The sequence below is a fragment of the Prosopis cineraria genome, unplaced genomic scaffold, assembly GCF_029017545.1.
Source record: "Prosopis cineraria cultivar Desert tree isolate PC_DT_omini unplaced genomic scaffold, ASM2901754v1 PC366, whole genome shotgun sequence".
Classification (NCBI taxonomy): Eukaryota; Viridiplantae; Streptophyta; class Magnoliopsida; order Fabales; family Fabaceae; genus Prosopis; species Prosopis cineraria.
Genome location: NW_026555693.1, coordinates 21,095 through 38,766, shown reverse-complemented (window position 1 = coordinate 38,766; position 17,672 = coordinate 21,095). Strand labels below are relative to the sequence as shown.

The 17,672-nt window shown below is 30.8% G+C and overlaps 1 protein-coding gene across 1 annotated transcript; it reads left to right on the top strand.

Moving 5' to 3' along the window:
* The first annotated feature begins 9,592 nt into the window (after positions 1-9,592).
* LOC129296613 (linoleate 13S-lipoxygenase 3-1, chloroplastic-like) lies at positions 9,593-14,845 on the top strand. The gene is made up of 8 exons (XM_054935200.1): positions 9,593-10,140; positions 10,571-10,851; positions 11,602-11,842; positions 11,930-12,253; positions 12,672-12,865; positions 12,981-13,282; positions 13,399-13,665; positions 13,801-14,845. The coding sequence occupies exons 1-8, from the start codon at positions 9,720-9,722 to the stop codon at positions 14,555-14,557; spliced, it is 2,787 nt and encodes a 928-aa protein (XP_054791175.1). The 5' UTR covers positions 9,593-9,719; the 3' UTR covers positions 14,558-14,845.
* The last annotated feature ends 2,827 nt before the right edge of the window (positions 14,846-17,672 follow it).

The window sequence follows — 17,672 nt, the reverse complement described above, 5'->3', positions numbered from 1 at the left end:
TCCAGCGGTCCTAAAAAATTGATAGAAGAAGTATGACAATAACAAAATAAACTTAATATTCAAGATATGTTATTTTATATAATATAACTGAAGATTTAAATTTTATATGATATATTATTTCATGAATATCAAGTCATGATTAATTAATTAATTATATGAAGAGCTCCATGTGTTATGCAAAGGAATAAAAGTCATGTTATTCAACGTGTTTTGTATTTTATATATCGAGATGAATTTTCTCCCCAAAGTAGCCTAACTTTCCTCCAAATCTAAAACTTGGTACCTTCGAGATTTGTACTAAGTAAGCGTGACATATATGTAAAAGGCTGCGTTTGACTGCTTAATAGTTCTAATTCTTGTGATCGATCTTATCCGAACAATTCCTTACTCCTGTTACTTCACGTAGCGGAAGACTTCTATATATTCAAAAACCCACGAAGCAATCAAGAACCTTCACACTAAACGAAACATGTATTTATATACACATATACTTTGTTTGGCTGCCAAACTGACGCCTCTTGAATACTCCCTCCATATTAGATTATAAAATATTTTTAAAAAAGTTTTTTTGTCTCAAAATATAAAACACTTTAAATATATTAAAGTTTTATTAAATATATCAATTTTAACATTATACTTTTTCTCTCTATAATTAATTTTCATCTTTTTTATTTTTAATATATTTAATGATGAGTGTTTTTGAAAGTTTATATTTTTATTTTAAAAAAATAAAATTATTAAATATATTTAATAAGATTTATTAATATATGAAATTTTATTTAAAAGTATTTTATACTTTAAAATGGAGGGAGTAATATTTATGTTCTAAGTCAGTATATATCAACAACAGCCCGTAACAGTGGAGAAGCCTAGCACAGAGGACCAATTAAAGCAAAAGGTGAGATGAAGTAATTGAGAACTATATTTGTTAATCGAGTAGGATCAAGAAAGAAAAAAAAAAAAAAAAAAGCTTCCCTCACGCCTTAAATATGCTTTAATTGCATAGGTTTTGGTGATAAAATAAAGGAGGAGTCTGATGAATGAAAATGAGTGACTTGGCTTTAATCTGCAAATGAAAACAAAGTAAAGTTGCAGGTCCAATATAATACAACGGATTCCACAAAGTGGGGTTAGTCAGAATTTGAGGCAAACAAAGGCCAATGTAGTTGAAAGCTTGCAGTGTCCAACACTCAAATCTTCAAATCTTCGTTATGATGTGATTGTGCTATGTGCCCCCACAGACCTGTTGCTAGTGCTGCTTGCTTTCTAATTATATTATGCCATTTTTGTCACATTTCTGATCATATGTAGATGAAAAAAATTACACTTAAGTCTCACAATAAGGAATTTATTATTAATAACTCTCATAAAATTTATAAAATACTGTTAAATTTTAAATCTTGCACATTTATAATTAAACAACGAACATTTATAATTTGTTATTAATAAATTAAAAGGGATTGTTATTTTTCTACTTTTGGTCGGGGAGTGTTCATATTTGAATCCATTTTTCATATTTTTAGTTCACTCGCTACAAATTTGCTTGAACCAATCTCTTTTTTCAATTTTGGGAAGCAATAAGTAATATAATGACAAATGTTATTTTCTTTAACCAATTGTGTTGACCGTTTTAGAGAATGATATAGATTTGGACACCGTACATTAATTATTTAAAGTTTTAAAACTGGGATGCTTCTCACAACTTAAAAATACCATGGCTTTTCATAGTTTGTTTGAATAAATAGCATAGGGAGTGAATTCCGTCCATTAGAGATATTATCTCCGTTGAGGTATGTAAGAAAAAGCATAGATCTCTCTCAATTGAATTGAAACATATAAAAAAGTTGAAACTTGAACTTTCAATTACTTTTTTATGTGATTAGAGTCTTTATCACTCACGTTAACTTTAATTGATCTCCTTGCATAATTTTTGTTTGTATTATACACTTTCCAATCCTTTATATATATATATAAAAGATATTTTATCTGTCCCAATTTATATGATATATTTGGAGGTAATTAAGTGTCCTAAAATATAATTATATAAAAGCATTTTAATAAAAAAATTTATATTTATTATACTTCTTCCTTAAAAATAAGTTCTATTTATTATACTTCTTCCTTACCCTTTCTTGTTATATATTTTTTTTATTTTTTTTAAGTGTGTATTTAAGGTTATATTAAATGAAAGGTATTTCTAAAAATTTATATTTTACTTTTGAAAAAATAATATGTTTAAGTGTACTTAATTAATTTTATTAATATGCATAATTTTGTCAAGAAAATCTTATAATTTGGGATGAGATGAATAGTGTTTAACCTTTTTTATCATGAATACAAGAAATTTTAAAATTCTACTAAAGTATTTATGAATTACCTTCAAACATGCCTATATATCTAATTGATATGTTTAGGTAACATGTTTGATTATAAAGCTCGGAGTTAGAAAATAGTTTTAAATAAAAGTAGTTTGAGGATGTTACAGTATTAAAAAAAATAAAAATTTAATTAATTTTAATCAAATACATGTGATTCATTGTAAGTGTCTTAAAAATATAGGAACAGGCAGAAAATGCGTGCCCGCCCGCCCACACACACACATTTTAGTTTTGGTTATATGTAGAGCCGGGAATAAAGGGCCGAGCCTAGAAGATCAAGCTTGAAGGTTCTATTTAAATAAGGGCTTTGAAAGTAATTTTTTTTAAAATAATCGAGCTTGAGAGCTTAGTCCTGATAAGTCCTATAAAAAAGGGTTCGGGCTCGAGTAACCCTTCAAGCCCTATTATATTATTATTATTAATTTTTTTTTGGTAGAACACGTATTTGAAGTCAATAATCTGCTCACCTGATCCTACACGATTATATTATTATTAATTTTAATCTATTCTAACATTAATTTAATATAATTTAATAAATATCATTGTATGGTATAAAATTCTTGATTTTTTTATTTTTCTATAATTATTATATTTGTGTATTTATAAAAAATGAACTATTTTTTAACCAAGATTTAAATTTTATTACTAGACTTCTAAATGTATGTTGTTTAATTTCTAAAAAATCATGAGAATTTTAATTTTTTAATTTTAGAATATTTTAATTAATTTATAATGTTTAGTTTTATTTAATTTTTTTATTTTTTTAAAAAAAGACTTGCGAGCCCGGCCTTGAGCCCTTCACATAAGAACCGGGCTTGAGAAATGAGATTTAAAATAAAAAATTGGGCTTTAGGGCCCATATTCCCAGCTCTAGTTATATGTGACTTCCATTATCTTTTACCAAATTAAGAAAAATTTTAAATCTCCTCAACTTTATCTAAAAATTTAACAAGTATCAAACTTTACCCATATTAAATATAGAGTACATACGTTAAAAATAAAGTATTCACCAATTGGGGTTGAGTTTGATAAAAGGGGCTAGTTTCTCTTAATGAAATAAATTAATGTTTGAATTAATGTTAAGAGACATGTCCATATTTAATGTTCAATTGTAAGGCTGTTCAAACAGCCAAATGGCCTAGTAGGCTTGGTCGTTCCCAAGCTGTTGAGACTCATCTAGCTACGTACTGGGCAAGAGTGAAGCCCTGCTCGGCTTGGCCCAAACAAATGTTTTTATTATCTTTTTGTGAATGATATTATTTTTGGTTGAATGTTATTATAAACTATATTATTTTTATAATTTTTTAGACATTTCTTATCATTACATTTTTTTAATCTCTTTCAAAATTTGAAATTATTTTTAACTTAATATTATGCAAAAAAATTAACAATGGTTGACCATATGTAATTTTAAAAAAATACTTTTAATTATAATATTAATTTTATAAAGGATATACTTTAAATGATAATAATATTTTTTATATGTTGGTAAGAAAAAGAAAACTTTTTATATATTTTTCAAAAGATATTTATAAATTTTTTTTTGGGCTGATCGAGCCAAACTTAGTTTAAACACTCAAGCATTGAGTTGCCCTGGACTTCGCATTGGGCATGGCATAGGGTAGAGGTAATGTTAGGCTCGACCTTGTCCATGTACCTCCAATAGAAAGATATTTGTAAGCAATAAAAAATAAAATAATTTAACATTTAATAATCTTGTCAATTTTTATTAGGAAAAAAAGGTAAAGATAGACACAATAATTGAGATACCCTATCTTAATAAGACCAAAACAAACACTCTTTATGTATAAATAGGATTGAGAAGTGTATATATTTATATTAATATACTGCCTCCAGTCCTATTTATAAGGTGGAGTGAGGAGATATTTTTGATCTTATTTATAAATCATGTCATTATTAGTTTTTATCACAATTTTTTTCTTTTACCTTTATTAAATGTTATTAATGTAAAAAATCATGTTAATAAAGTATTTATATTTAATATGAATAAAATTAAAAATTTGATAATTTTTGAAATAAAGTTGTGGAACAGTGAGTACGACCATCTCTAAGAAGATATGCATGCAAGAAATAAATGGGACGACACATTCCCAAACATATAAATACAACAACACACAGTCACACACCCAATGCAATCGCTTTTCAAAGCGAAATTTTACAATATCGGCAAGAAATAAAGACACAAATGACAACAAATTGGCATTAATTTCAGAAATGAGTCATTCAATGTGCATTGAAACCAAAAACGAATACATGAGCCGGCACTTCCTGTTTTAAGAAAATGGTTAAATGTAATTTTACTTGTTGATTATTATGTGCTAGTATTCCTTTTTTTTTTTTATTGACTGATGTTCTATTGTTCCATCGGTTTGTATTCATGGGATAAAATTATGGAGAGTAATTTATTTATTTTTATTTATAAGCAAGTAATTTATTTCTATTTGTATTACAAATTACAAAATCTAAGGAATATTTATTTAATTTTTATTATGAAGTACATCTAACTATTTTGTTAGAATCAAAGAAAAGTAGTTAGGTGGTTAATTTTATCTGAAAATAAAATAAACTTTAAATTCCATCTCTGTTTAAATGAACAATTTTTAAATGTTTATTACATTTTTCTTATAATTAATGAATTTAAATAATAATAATATTTTAAATGCATGATTAATATTTCATCAAGTATTACGTAAGGTAAAAGAATACTTGTAAAAGTTGCCTTATAACAATAAGGGAAGGAAATACATGCCTATTGAATGTATGAAATGAGTTGTTGTGGATGTCGTTTTACCAATTAATTGATAGCAACTATCAATGAAAAAAGAGCATTAAATGTAAGTTTTTTTTTTTAGGCCAGAAATATAAGTTCATTTTCCTGTGCATGCAGACGAAGAAAGGAAGTTAATTGAAATAATATTCCTTAAATTTCTTAAGCAATTATAATATTAAATTAAGAAATATCACTCCTTTTAATTTATAGGATACTTTTAAATAAAATTAATAGCACAAATTAAATAAACATTATAATATTATTTTTTTAAAAATCATTTCATTTAATACTCAATTTATGATAGAATGTTAAAGAGAGAGAAAACATGAGAATAGTAAAGTTGTAAAAAGTATTATTAATAAAATTTTATTTTTATCAAAATACTTTATATTTTGAAATATTGAATATCTTTTAAAAATACCTTATAATTTGAGACAGAGGAAGTCATTACCCCTATCAGAGTTAGTTTTAATTATCTCTTGTATTTGTTAAAAGGTAATTTTAACTATCTCACTGAAATCAATAATAATTGGTTGAGTCATTAACTTTCTTTAAGAAAAAATTAAAATTTTAATTTACCCTTATTTAAATGAAAAAAAATTCAATTTGCATTACCTTTTCCCTTATAGTTAATAAGTTTAGAGAGAAGTAATATTGAAAAAATGTAATTAATATTTTACCAAGTATTTTATATTAAAGATAAAAAAAATCTTTCCAAAAGGAAACTTATAATAAAAATCAAATGGTGTACTATCTCAAAGCTTCATATTTTAGAGCAAAGGATAAATTGAAAAAAAAAACATTAATGTATTGGATAATAAAAAATGGGACTTACATTTTACATAAGAAAAGCTTGATAACAACTCGAGTTTTTGGATTTATTTAAATTGGCCCAAATACTCAAATTCTAAAATATTATTTTATTTTATTTTTATTTTTAGTTAATTATAATTTTTAACTTGAAAAAATTAAAAATTTTAATTGTTATCTAATTTTAATTTTGTTTTATTAATTATAAAAAGAATTGAAATATTTAGGTTAAGTTCATTCGGGTTTTGGCTTGGCCAATATTTCTTCAAGCTTATTTAAGCAGTCTGAATAAGTCCAAAGATAAGAAAATTTTCTAAACATCCATGCCCAATACAAAGATTTTTTGGGTTTATTCTAATTGACACATTGAGCTTAACCCAAATTATCAGATCTAATCTTTTTTTAATCTATTAAAATAATTGATATTGATCATAGAGTTCTAAGAATAAAACTTAGGGTGTGTTTGATTCAAGGGAAGGGGAGGGAAGGGGTTTTAATACCTTTTGTTTGGTTTAGGAAGAAAGGAGAGGGGAATAAAAAATAAACTAACAATTTTATTCTGATCAAATTTAACTTGATTTTTATTTCTTTCTTTGAAAAAAATTGCTATATTATAATTTAATAAATTTTTATTTTAACAATATGAACTTATATTAATAAAAAAGGTTGAGCAAATACATTAACATTATATTTTATCAGTGAGTCTAATGAAAAATATTAAAATTGTATACATTAAAAAATTATATATTAATTTTTGTAAGAGGATAAAATTTATTTTATTATAAGAAAGAGAGAGAGGGGGGAGAGATAATACATATTTTTTAATATAAAAATAGTTTAAAAATTTTAAAATAATTTTGGTTATTTACTCTCTTCTATCCCCTTCCAAAAAATCCCAAATTAGAGGGGAGGAGAGGGGAGCAATTTCACTCTCATCCTCTTCAAAAACTTTTAACCAAACACCTTTAAGTAATTAAGAAAAGTTGACTTGTTTTATAAAATTAATAGGTATCTATATATTATTGTTAATTTTAGAATACAAGAGGTAATCCTGTTAGAGATATAGTTGGGGATCAAATGTAGATATATTTTTTGTTAGGAATTTGAATCTTAATTTATCACATTATAATGGATTAGCCCTTTTATTAAATTAAATTCTATTGATAAAAGAGTTATATTTTGAGATGAGAGGAGTATAACTTATTTCTAAGAAATTTATTTATATCTGTGGCCATTTGTTTATATTTATATGTTGTTTTACAATTTCAAAAATGGTATTTAGTACTCTCTTAGTTTCTATTCATTGCCCAAATTTTTGGACGGTGATTTATTTATATTTATATGGAAAATTACAAAATTTCAAGAGTATTTATTTTTTTTTTTCTCGCATATCTCTGTTGAATATATGAAATGACTTATCATAAATATTGCATTTCCCATTAAAGGCTAACAAATAAAGTAAGTATTATAAAATTTAAGACATGAATTAGTTGAGTTGATTAATTTATATTTAAAAATTAGGTAACTTCATCCTGTAAATAGTAATAGGGGAGTGCTACTTTTCCAAATATATCCATACACAAGTAACCTTAATTATTTTACAACACACACTAATTGACAATTATTATTTTATGTAACCACTCATTAATTTATGGGTCAAGTTAGGTAGGATAGGATTGCATTGTTGGCAAAGCTCTCCCAACAAGTATTTATTATTGTTGCATACTTAGAATTTGAATTAGCAAATGTTTCTTCCGTTTTTATATATAAGAGAAAAAAATTATATCACACAGTTTAAAAAAGTTAGTTAATCATAATAATTACATTGAAGATAAAAAAATCAAACTACAATGCCCTATATTAATCAATATAAGCATGCATTAATTATTTCTCACTAACATAAATTATGAGGGGTGATTAAAACAAGTGATTTTGCTTATACAAAAATAAATAAAAAATAATAGTTTTTTTTTATAAATAAAAATGAAGGGAGTACTTGTTAAACTAAGACAACTCAGTTGACCTTTGTACTTGTTGGTCTTAATTATTATTTTTAATAGAAGCATGTTTGAAAGGTAAATGAGAAATTTAATGCTACATTAATTACTTTTATTACTCTTTACTCCCTGCCATTCAAAGTATTAGTCATACTATTTAACACTCCTCCTGTCTCAAATTATAGTACACTTTTAAAAGAGTTTTTTCATTTTAAAATATAAGACACTTTGATTATATTAAAATTTCATTAAATACATTAATTCTAATATTACCTTTTTTCTCTCTATAATTAATTTTCATCCCTTTTGTTTTCAATGTATTAAATGATGGCATTTTTGAAAGTTTGTATTTTTATTTTGAAAAGATCAGGTTATTAAGTATATTTAATGAGATTTATTAATATATAAAATTTTATCTAGAAATATTTTATAATTTGATACGGACGAAGTAAAACTCACAGCATTAATTTTTTTTTTCTAATTTGTCCTCATATACAATTAAATACTATGAATAGTTAATTCATATATAGAATGTTGTTTTTAAATTTAATAAGAATAGTTTGAAAAGTGTTATAATTTTTGCTATAGTGCATGTCTAGTTCTTTAATTTTACACCATAGTTCCTTTGATATTTTAATTTTATAAAATATATTTTTACTCCTATAATTCTAATATTGTAAGTTTCATTAACAAAAAATTTTTATGTTAAACTTTCAAATATTAAAAAAATATTATTAAATGTTGACACATTAAGTTTAATTTTTTAAAATAACAATGATTAGAATACAAAATAATCATTCGAATCTAACAATATTAAAATTAAAAGATTAAAAGAATACTTTATAAAAATTAAGGAGTCAAATAAAAAAAATTAAATGTATACTTTAGTCTATAATTTTTTTTAATATAGATTCAAGGAGTTAACTTCCTTGAACTCCATTTATCTCAGTGCAATAAGGTAGATTAAAGGATTTATATTTTGCATTGCAAAAGGTGTGTAAAAATTTTAAATATTATGTAAAAACAAATGAATGATTTATGACTTCATGTATTCATTTAATTCAAAATTATAAAATATTTTTAATTAATTTATACTATAAAATAAATTATTTAATTATATTTTAAAAATTATTTTTTATATTTATTTTTATTTAATAGGATGTCTTAATTAAAAAATTTATAAATTATATTTTCTTAGTTAGAATTTTATTTATATAATAAAGTGCAAATGGTAGAAGCGAAGGTGAGAAATGGGGACGCAATCGTCATTTCACGGCAGACGCAGAAGCAACCCACTTTCGCCTGGGGTTCCCACTTGTGCACAAACCGCGTCTCAGACCTTGACACCCGTTTTGACGTTTGACTCAGCGGACAGCAGCCGATTTATTTTGAAGTCTCTGTGATCTCTTGCAACAAATAAAACAAATTACTCAATTAACAGGCAAATATGTTTCCCAAACCCAAATCACACAGCGAATCAGAGTGAGTGATTCACAAGAGAACAATTTTAGTAAATTTTCTTGAAAAACGTGTGGACGACTGGACGGTGATATTCATGCTGTTGCCTCTCCCTCACTTTCTCTGCATATAAACCCAATAAGAAACCCAACTCATTTCCCCATCATCTCCCGCACATACACTCCGCACTGAAGCCACCAACATCTCTCTCTCTCTCTCTCTCCCCCCACAACCTCTGTTGTCAGAATCCACAGGACCAAACAAGGAAGAGAGGCAGAAACAAAGATGGCCCTCGCGAAAGCAATCATGGTTTCTTCTTTGATCGAGAGGTCTCCATTTGCTTCTTCATCACAATTGCTTCTTGGCCATAGTTTTCAGCAAAAGCAGAGGCAGCTCTTGGTCAGGCCCTTTGCGGTTCCTTTGGAGAAGAACAGACGAGGAGTGAGGTTGAGTAAAGCTGCGAGGACCAACACTGTGGCGGCTATCAGTGAGGATTTGGTCAAATCCTCTTCTTCTTCATCATCGTCTTTGTCTTCTTCTGTTTCTGTTGAGAAAGCAGTGACATTCAAGGTTAGAGCTGTAGTAACTGTTAGGAACAAGATCAAAGAGGATTTTAAGGAGACCCTTGTCAAGCATTTGGATGCCATCACTGACAGAATAGGCAGGAATGTCGTTTTGGAACTTGTCAGCACTGAGATTGACCCAAGTAAGTTTCGTTTTTTTTCTGGTTCTTTTTTTCAGAAACGGTTGTAGTTACCTTATATAATGATCGTTCGTTTGTGTGATTTGAAACTCTTGCTCTCTGGGCGTGTCAGAAACGGTAGCAATTCTTTGAAAATTGGGAGCTTTTGAGAGATTTTCCTGTTTTGATCGATTTCCTTCTTCTGAGTCTGTCAGAAAACGGTAGCAAATAAAGCTTCAACCATGATCATATTCAGGGTTTCTGAATTTCGATCGTAGGTTGAATCCTTGTCATCATACCCAACTTTCGCAAATTATATTTCTGGGTGTGTCAGAAATGATTTTCTTCTTCTGGGCGTGTCAAATATAGTAACAAAATAGCCATGCTTGTGCGCTTATGATTCCGTGACTATCTGGACACCAAACCGATGTGACCGATGTGTTTGATTGTGCAGAAACGAAAGCCCCCAAGAAGAGCTATGAAGCTGTGCTAAAAGACTGGTCAAAGAAATTGAATGTGAAAGCAGAGAGAGTTAATTACACAGCAGAGTTCATGGTGGGCTCGGATTTTGGAGAACCAGGAGCTATCACTGTGACGAACAAACACCAGCAAGAGTTCTTCATGGAAAGCATAACCGTTGAAGGATTTGCTTGTGGTCCTGTTCATTTCCCCTGTAACTCCTGGGTTCAAGCCAGAAAAGATCATCCTGGAAAGAGGATATTCTTTGCCAACAAGGTAATCTAATCTCTCTAGTGATATCTGCGTTCAACTTTTGTGGGTGGTTTCGTTTTCAAGGAAGAATTGAATCTGTACAGGGACCCAAAAAAGTAATGCAGCTAATTAAGTTGGTTTTCGGTTTTAATTCTTTTCTTTAGTGTTGAAAAGGTCAAACTTTCCAGAACAATTTTTATTTTCCTTTTGAATATATTTACTCCGCCCCCAACGCCCCCCCCCACCCAAAAAAAAAAAAATTATTCAGTCAGAGGGCAACTGGGCATGCCAGCATGCCACCTATATGGAAAAGTATTGAAACCTTTGTGTCATTTTCGTTTACTATTATTCTTATTATTTAAGAAACCTGAGAATTTGCAAGCTGTTATTGTACTCATAAACAATCACCCATAAATAATAATATGAAAACCCTAGTGCTTGATGTAATTTTTAAAATATTTTCGTTTATTATCTTTTTATTAAAAGTCACGGAAAAAAACATTTTTCCCCTCTGGAAATTCATGTTGTGTATGCGCAGGCCAAGGCCTTAAAAATTGACGTGATATCAACCACCGACAGAATTGACTTTGCCCATCTCAATATTTCAGACAACCAAAGGATGAGAGATATCGTCTGTTTGTTGGAATAAATTCGAACCAATAGTATAATGTTATTCTTTGGAATAGCTGATAGTTTAATCATTATTATTAATTAGAAATAGCCCGAAAAAGATAATCTAATAAGTAAATTCTGGTTCTGATGTCACTTGAGCAGCCATATCTACCCCACGAGACACCAGCTGGGCTAAGAATACTGAGAGAGAAAGAACTGAGGAATCTAAGAGGTGACGGCACAGGTATTAGGAAATTATCAGACAGAATATATGACTTTGCCACCTACAATGATCTGGGAAATCCTGATAAAGGCTCAGATCTTGCTAGACCAGTTCTTGGAGGCTCAGAGGAATATCCTTATCCAAGACGGTGTCGTACTGGCCGCCTCCCAACCGACACAGGTACTTATGTACTAATCACAACTGATTAGCCCTCTAATCATGGATCATTTTAATTAATCAGAGCTTTTGGTGGTGTGATATGTGCAGATATGAATGCAGAGAGCAGGGTGGAGAAGCCGCTGCCGATGTATGTTCCAAGAGACGAACGATTTGAGGAATCGAAGCAGAACACATTCACGGTCAAGAGGTTGAAGGCAGTGCTTCATAACTTGATCCCTGGGCTGAAGGCAAGCCTCTCAGCTAATAACAATGACTTCAATGAATTCTCAGACGTTGATGGGCTGTACAGTGAGGGTCTGCTCATCAAACTGGGTCTGCAAGATGAAGTTCTCAAGAAAATCCCTTTGGTCCGCAAGATCCATGAATCAAGTCAAGGCCTTCTTAAGTACGACACTCCTAAGATCATTTCCAGTGAGTATCGCCTTCCTGTGTGTTATTTTCTACCCCACCATGGAATATTTTGATTTTCTAAATATTCATACAGCCATGTCCAAATCTAGTAAAGCTTGTTTTATAATGAGAACCATCTTTTGATGGGTTAACGTGCCCATTTGTTAGTGGGTACTGTGGGGTCAATTAAAGATTGAAACTTTAACTCACTTGATGTGGCTGAAAAAGATGACTGATGCATCACGAGAGTACATCTTATTATTATTATTATTATATCATCAGGCGCAGCCATACAAATAGCTATATTTTAATGTTTCGCATGTGAATGTTGAGTGAAAAGAATACTGTGGTATGTTGATATAATAATGATGGGCCAAAAGAGATCCACTTTCTGTTTGCCGATTTAAATAAAGCTTTTCTCCGTATGCTCAACGTGCAGAGGACAAGTTTGCGTGGCTGCGAGATGACGAATTTGCCCGTCAAGCAATAGCAGGAATCAACCCTGTGAATATCGAGAAGCTCAAGGTTTTCCCACCTGTGAGCAAGCTTGACCCACAAGTTTATGGTCCTCAAGAGTCTGCCCTCAGAGAGGAGCACATGCTAGGTCAACTTAATGGCATGACCGTTCAACAGGTATATGCCCTTCTCTTCCACTTAATTTGAGGAACACAAATGAGAATGAAAAGCTGTATCGTCTCAGATCCGACCATGTCATAATTACTGAATTTTCTTATTGGAAATTTTGCAGGCAATGGATGAAGATAAGCTGTTCATCATAGATTACCATGATATCTACCTTCCGTTTCTTGATGGGATCAATGCCCTTGATGGTCGAAAATCCTACGCTACTCGCACCATCTTCTTCTTGACACCCATGGGCACTCTCAAGCCGGTTGCTATAGAGCTCAGCCTGCCACCGGCCGGACCAAGTTCCCGGTCGAAACGCGTAGTCACGCCCCCCGTTGATGCCACCACCAACTGGATGTGGCAGCTTGCTAAGGCCCACGTTTGTTCCAATGACGCCGGTGTGCATCAGCTTGTCAACCATTGGTAAGCAAAGCCCTGTTGTTTCTCTCAACTCTTTCACACGCTGATATATAACAGACACGTGCGCACGTTTATGTATATGTATGACAATTAACTAGAGAATGGTGAATTTTGTATAGGCTACGGACACATGCGAGCATGGAGCCGTTTATATTGGCAGCACACAGGCAATTAAGTGCGATGCATCCTATATTCAAGCTATTGGATCCTCACATGAGGTACACACTGGAGATCAATGCCTTGGCTCGCCAGAGTCTCATCAATGCTGATGGAATCATTGAGTCTTGCTTCACTCCGGGACGCTACTGCATGGAAATCAGTTCTGCTGCTTACAAAAACTTCTGGCGCTTTGACATGGAGACCCTCCCCGCTGATCTCATTCGAAGGTAAATCATATATATGTTGTTAGGTTGTCCAAGTAGGTGGGAGGTGATAAAATTAGATTTAATAACTAATATAAAATAAAAATATTGTATGTTCTGATTCTGAGTAAAAAGATTCTCTGTGTTGTGTGATTGCAGGGGAATGGCGGTTCCTGACCCAACCCAACCTCATGGCTTGAGGCTGCTCATAGAAGACTACCCTTACGCGGCTGATGGACTGATGATTTGGTCCGCCATTCAAAACTGGGTCCGCGCCTATGTGAACCATTATTACTCGGACCCTGACCTCGTGGCCCAAGACAAGGAGCTTCAAGCTTGGTACTTTGAGTCCGTCAATGTGGGTCATGCTGACCTCAGACACGAAACCTGGTGGCCTCCATTGAACACCAGTGACGACCTTGTCACCATACTCACAACCTTGATTTGGAACGCTTCTGCACAGCACGCTGCCCTCAACTTTGGGCAGTACCCTTATGGAGGGTACGTGCCCAATCGCCCTCCAATGATGAGAAGACTAATCCCTGAAGAGAATGACCCGGAACATGCCAGTTTCCTTGCAGACCCTCAGAAATACTTCCTCAATGCCATGTCTAGCTTGTTGCAAGCTACCAAATATATGGCGGTGGTTGACACTCTGTCCACTCATTCTCCAGATGAGGAGTACCTCGGGGAGCGCCAGCAGCCGTCGATCTGGACCGGCGATGCTGAGATGGTGGAGGCGTTCTATGGGTTCTCGAACAAGATCAGGCAGATAGAGAAGGAGATTGATAAGAGGAACTGTGACAGGACGCTGAGGAACCGATGTGGTGCTGGAGTGTTACCTTATGAGTTGCTTGCTCCTAGCTCAGAACATGGCGTTACATGTAGAGGAGTTCCAAATAGCGTGTCCACATAAAAAAAAAAAAAAATCAAATAAGTGCCACAATTTACATGTTGTGAAAACAGGAGTGTAGTTTTGAGAGACATTATCACGGATGGTTCATTAGTTGCTGCTATAAATATATGCAGATGATGATAGTTGGGGTGCATATGACATTGTTCATTTTGCACCTAAGAGTAGGCAGATATCCTGGTAGGGTTGTATAAGCTGTATATGGGAATAGAAGCCGATGGTATTGGAGATGTAACTATTTGTACAATGGTGATAGAAATTAGTAACTTTCATGATATCAACCATTCTTAATTTGTTTCCTACTTTTAGCTTACCAGTGAGGATGCGATGTTTACAGAATGTGAAAAAAAACATACAATTGCGTACTCCCAAAACTCTCTAGGGCGCACTCAAGTGAATTGAAGGGAAGATTAAGAAGTCAATTTGATGTCATTTTATTTTTCAATAGAAGAAAATTTAAATAAGTTAGATCTTAGGAGTTTATTAGCATTAGGGTATGTTGCTGGGCTCAAAGAACATTTACAGATTTACTGCTATTAACAAGGTTCTCATATTAATAGTAGAACTTGAATCCATAACCTTAACAAGGTTCTCATATTAATAGTAGAACTTGAATCCATGACCTTGTAAGTTACAAGTTAAATAGATTAATCTTTGATATTTTGTGCTAAAAACAACAACAACAACAACAACAACAGAACTGGGTTGGGCTTCATTTGCCAAATATTGTTGTTTTTTTCATATGAACATAGCCCCTAGGTTTTGTTTTCGGTCCGTAACGTATGGGTATTCGGCCTGAATATTGGAGATTCGGCTTTACAATTTGGTAATGACTTTGAAGGCCTAAAAGAGGGTCGCGTTTTTCATCAAAGTCATAAAAAAAGAAAAAGAAAAAAAGGTAAAACTTCAAAGTTTTGAATTCTGATTTTGCATCTGTCGGATTTGTCTGTCATCATTTGTATTGCAGCTTTATTCGGTCCTACCTCCTATCGCACGACCACGTCCACAACCACAAGACTGCAAATTGTTGATTTAGCATTTTATGTTTCATATAAAAGCTTAATACAGTGGAGACCATACGATATCGGTTATTGGATTAAAAAATCCACTGTTGAGAAAATGATGAAAAAGAAAACATTTCATTAATCAATTCAAATAATGAAAACAAATAACATAAACTTCCTTCATTTGAAGGATTACAAAACAATTAACCTATTAAGGTGATGAACAAACCTCATTTTAAAAATTAACTTAAAGTGAGAGCTTTAGTTAACTTCTTTCTCGAAGGTGGGATTTAACTCCTTTACACAAACACAATGATAGAGCCCCTTTATATACTTTTAAGAATACCAACTAATTAAGTGATTAAACACTAATCACTTCTAATATTTCAATACCCACAATTGAGATTAACGAATTGAAATAAAAAAAAAAAGTCTGTTACAACAACGTGATTTATTGTTTGAAACTTTTTTATAAGTTAGTTAAATAAATTAAAATTTATTTAGATGATTTAATTTAAAAATTAGTTGAGATGTATAATGATAAAAATAGACATAAATTTTATTGTACAAGTATATTTTTGATTAATTCGATATTTTTAGGAAAAAGAATATTAAACTTAGCATCACAACTTTTTTAAAAAAAGTAGATCACAAATATAAAATATATTGATAAGTCAAAAATATTAATTTTTAAAAAGATAGAATTAAATAATAAAATTCAAAATATTCAATTATGAAAAGGTAAAATAAATTTATAAATTACAAAATATTCAATACATGTCATCTACAATTTATTATTCTATCACAAACATGTATCTATCATGATGATTTAGTTAGATTTGATGAGAATGTCTCACCAGTATTTGTATCTTGCTCATGACAGAGGTAGAACTACATGTATATTGAGGGGGGCCACAACTCTAGTGCCATCTTTGTTGGGAGGTTATATATTCCATGTGAACCATAATTTAAGTCATTGTTAACTAATTTACGCTTCTCAAGTAAAGTTGATTAAGATCTTAATTTTTTAAAAATTTCTACAATTTTTCAATCATGTGTTTGAGTGAAATAAATATAGCAGTTAGCTTATTCAAAACACTCTCATTAATTACTTATTAAAGTAAGGGTGTAATTAAAAATATATATATAACACCTATCCAATATCTTATATTTTGAATTAAGGAAGGAATCTAGAAAAAGACTTTTATTGTGGTAGGAAAGGAGTATTGTGCTACAAGGTTTGCTTTGTGTAGGGTTGGTTGGCCTCCCATTCCATAAAAAAAAAAAATTACCCCCCTCTCTCATGCATAATATTTATATTATATATATTATATATATTATTTTTTTGTAACAACATGGATTTTAATTTCTTGATTAAAGGGACTAATCAAGATTAATTAAATAAAATTTTAGTATTAATTTATGTGAGGATGGTTAGAAATGGTTAATGAGCTTGTTGGTTTCATTTATAGCCCTTGAATCGCGTTTAGAAGTGATTTAGGCCACCTGGGCTTAAATTATTGAGTAAATTTTAGGCTAGCCATTCTACGCCATCCGTCGCTGTGGATGCAATGTGTGTCACAGCAAATGGTTAAAAATTTAAAACAATTAGCTCATAGATGCAAGCTGCATATCATCAAAAGGAAGAAAAAGAGAGAGCAATGGGAGAGAGCAAAAGATCTACTAAGGAAATAACCTTTGAGCACTTGGGAGGTGTTTAGAGCTTAATTTCATCTAGATAAACCTTCCTTACTCTTCTCTTTTCTTTTTACACAGTTTGGATGCTTGGTTTGGGTTTGTAAGATGATGATTTTTGGATTTAGGGCTAAGGGTTTGAATCGATTGGTCTAAATTAAACTAATAGGAATTATTTAATTATTCCACATCTAGTTTAAAAGTTTTTATAAGGTTGTGAGTTTGGGTTATCCAGTTTGGACAAACCTTAAATCTCTAAAGGATATTTTAGATTGTTGAGTGCTATATTAGTAATTATTTGAATTAATGAGAGCTAAATGAAATTAATATGAGTTAATAAACTTATTGGTTGTGAGATTAAAGTTATGATTATGAAATTTGGTTGTTAAAGTGTGAAATAAAAAATTGAAAGAGTTGAC

Bases quoted from the DNA above. Each gene is read 5' to 3' on its own strand.
- LOC129296613 (XM_054935200.1), top strand. From the start codon at position 9,720: ATGGCCCTCGCGAAAGCAATCATGGTTTCTTCTTTGATCGAGAGGTCT. The intron at 13,283-13,398 runs GTAAGCAAAGCC...AATTTTGTATAG, and splicing joins CATCAGCTTGTCAACCATTG to GCTACGGACACATGCGAGCA. The intron at 13,666-13,800 runs GTAAATCATATA...GTGTGATTGCAG, and splicing joins CCCGCTGATCTCATTCGAAG to GGGAATGGCGGTTCCTGACC.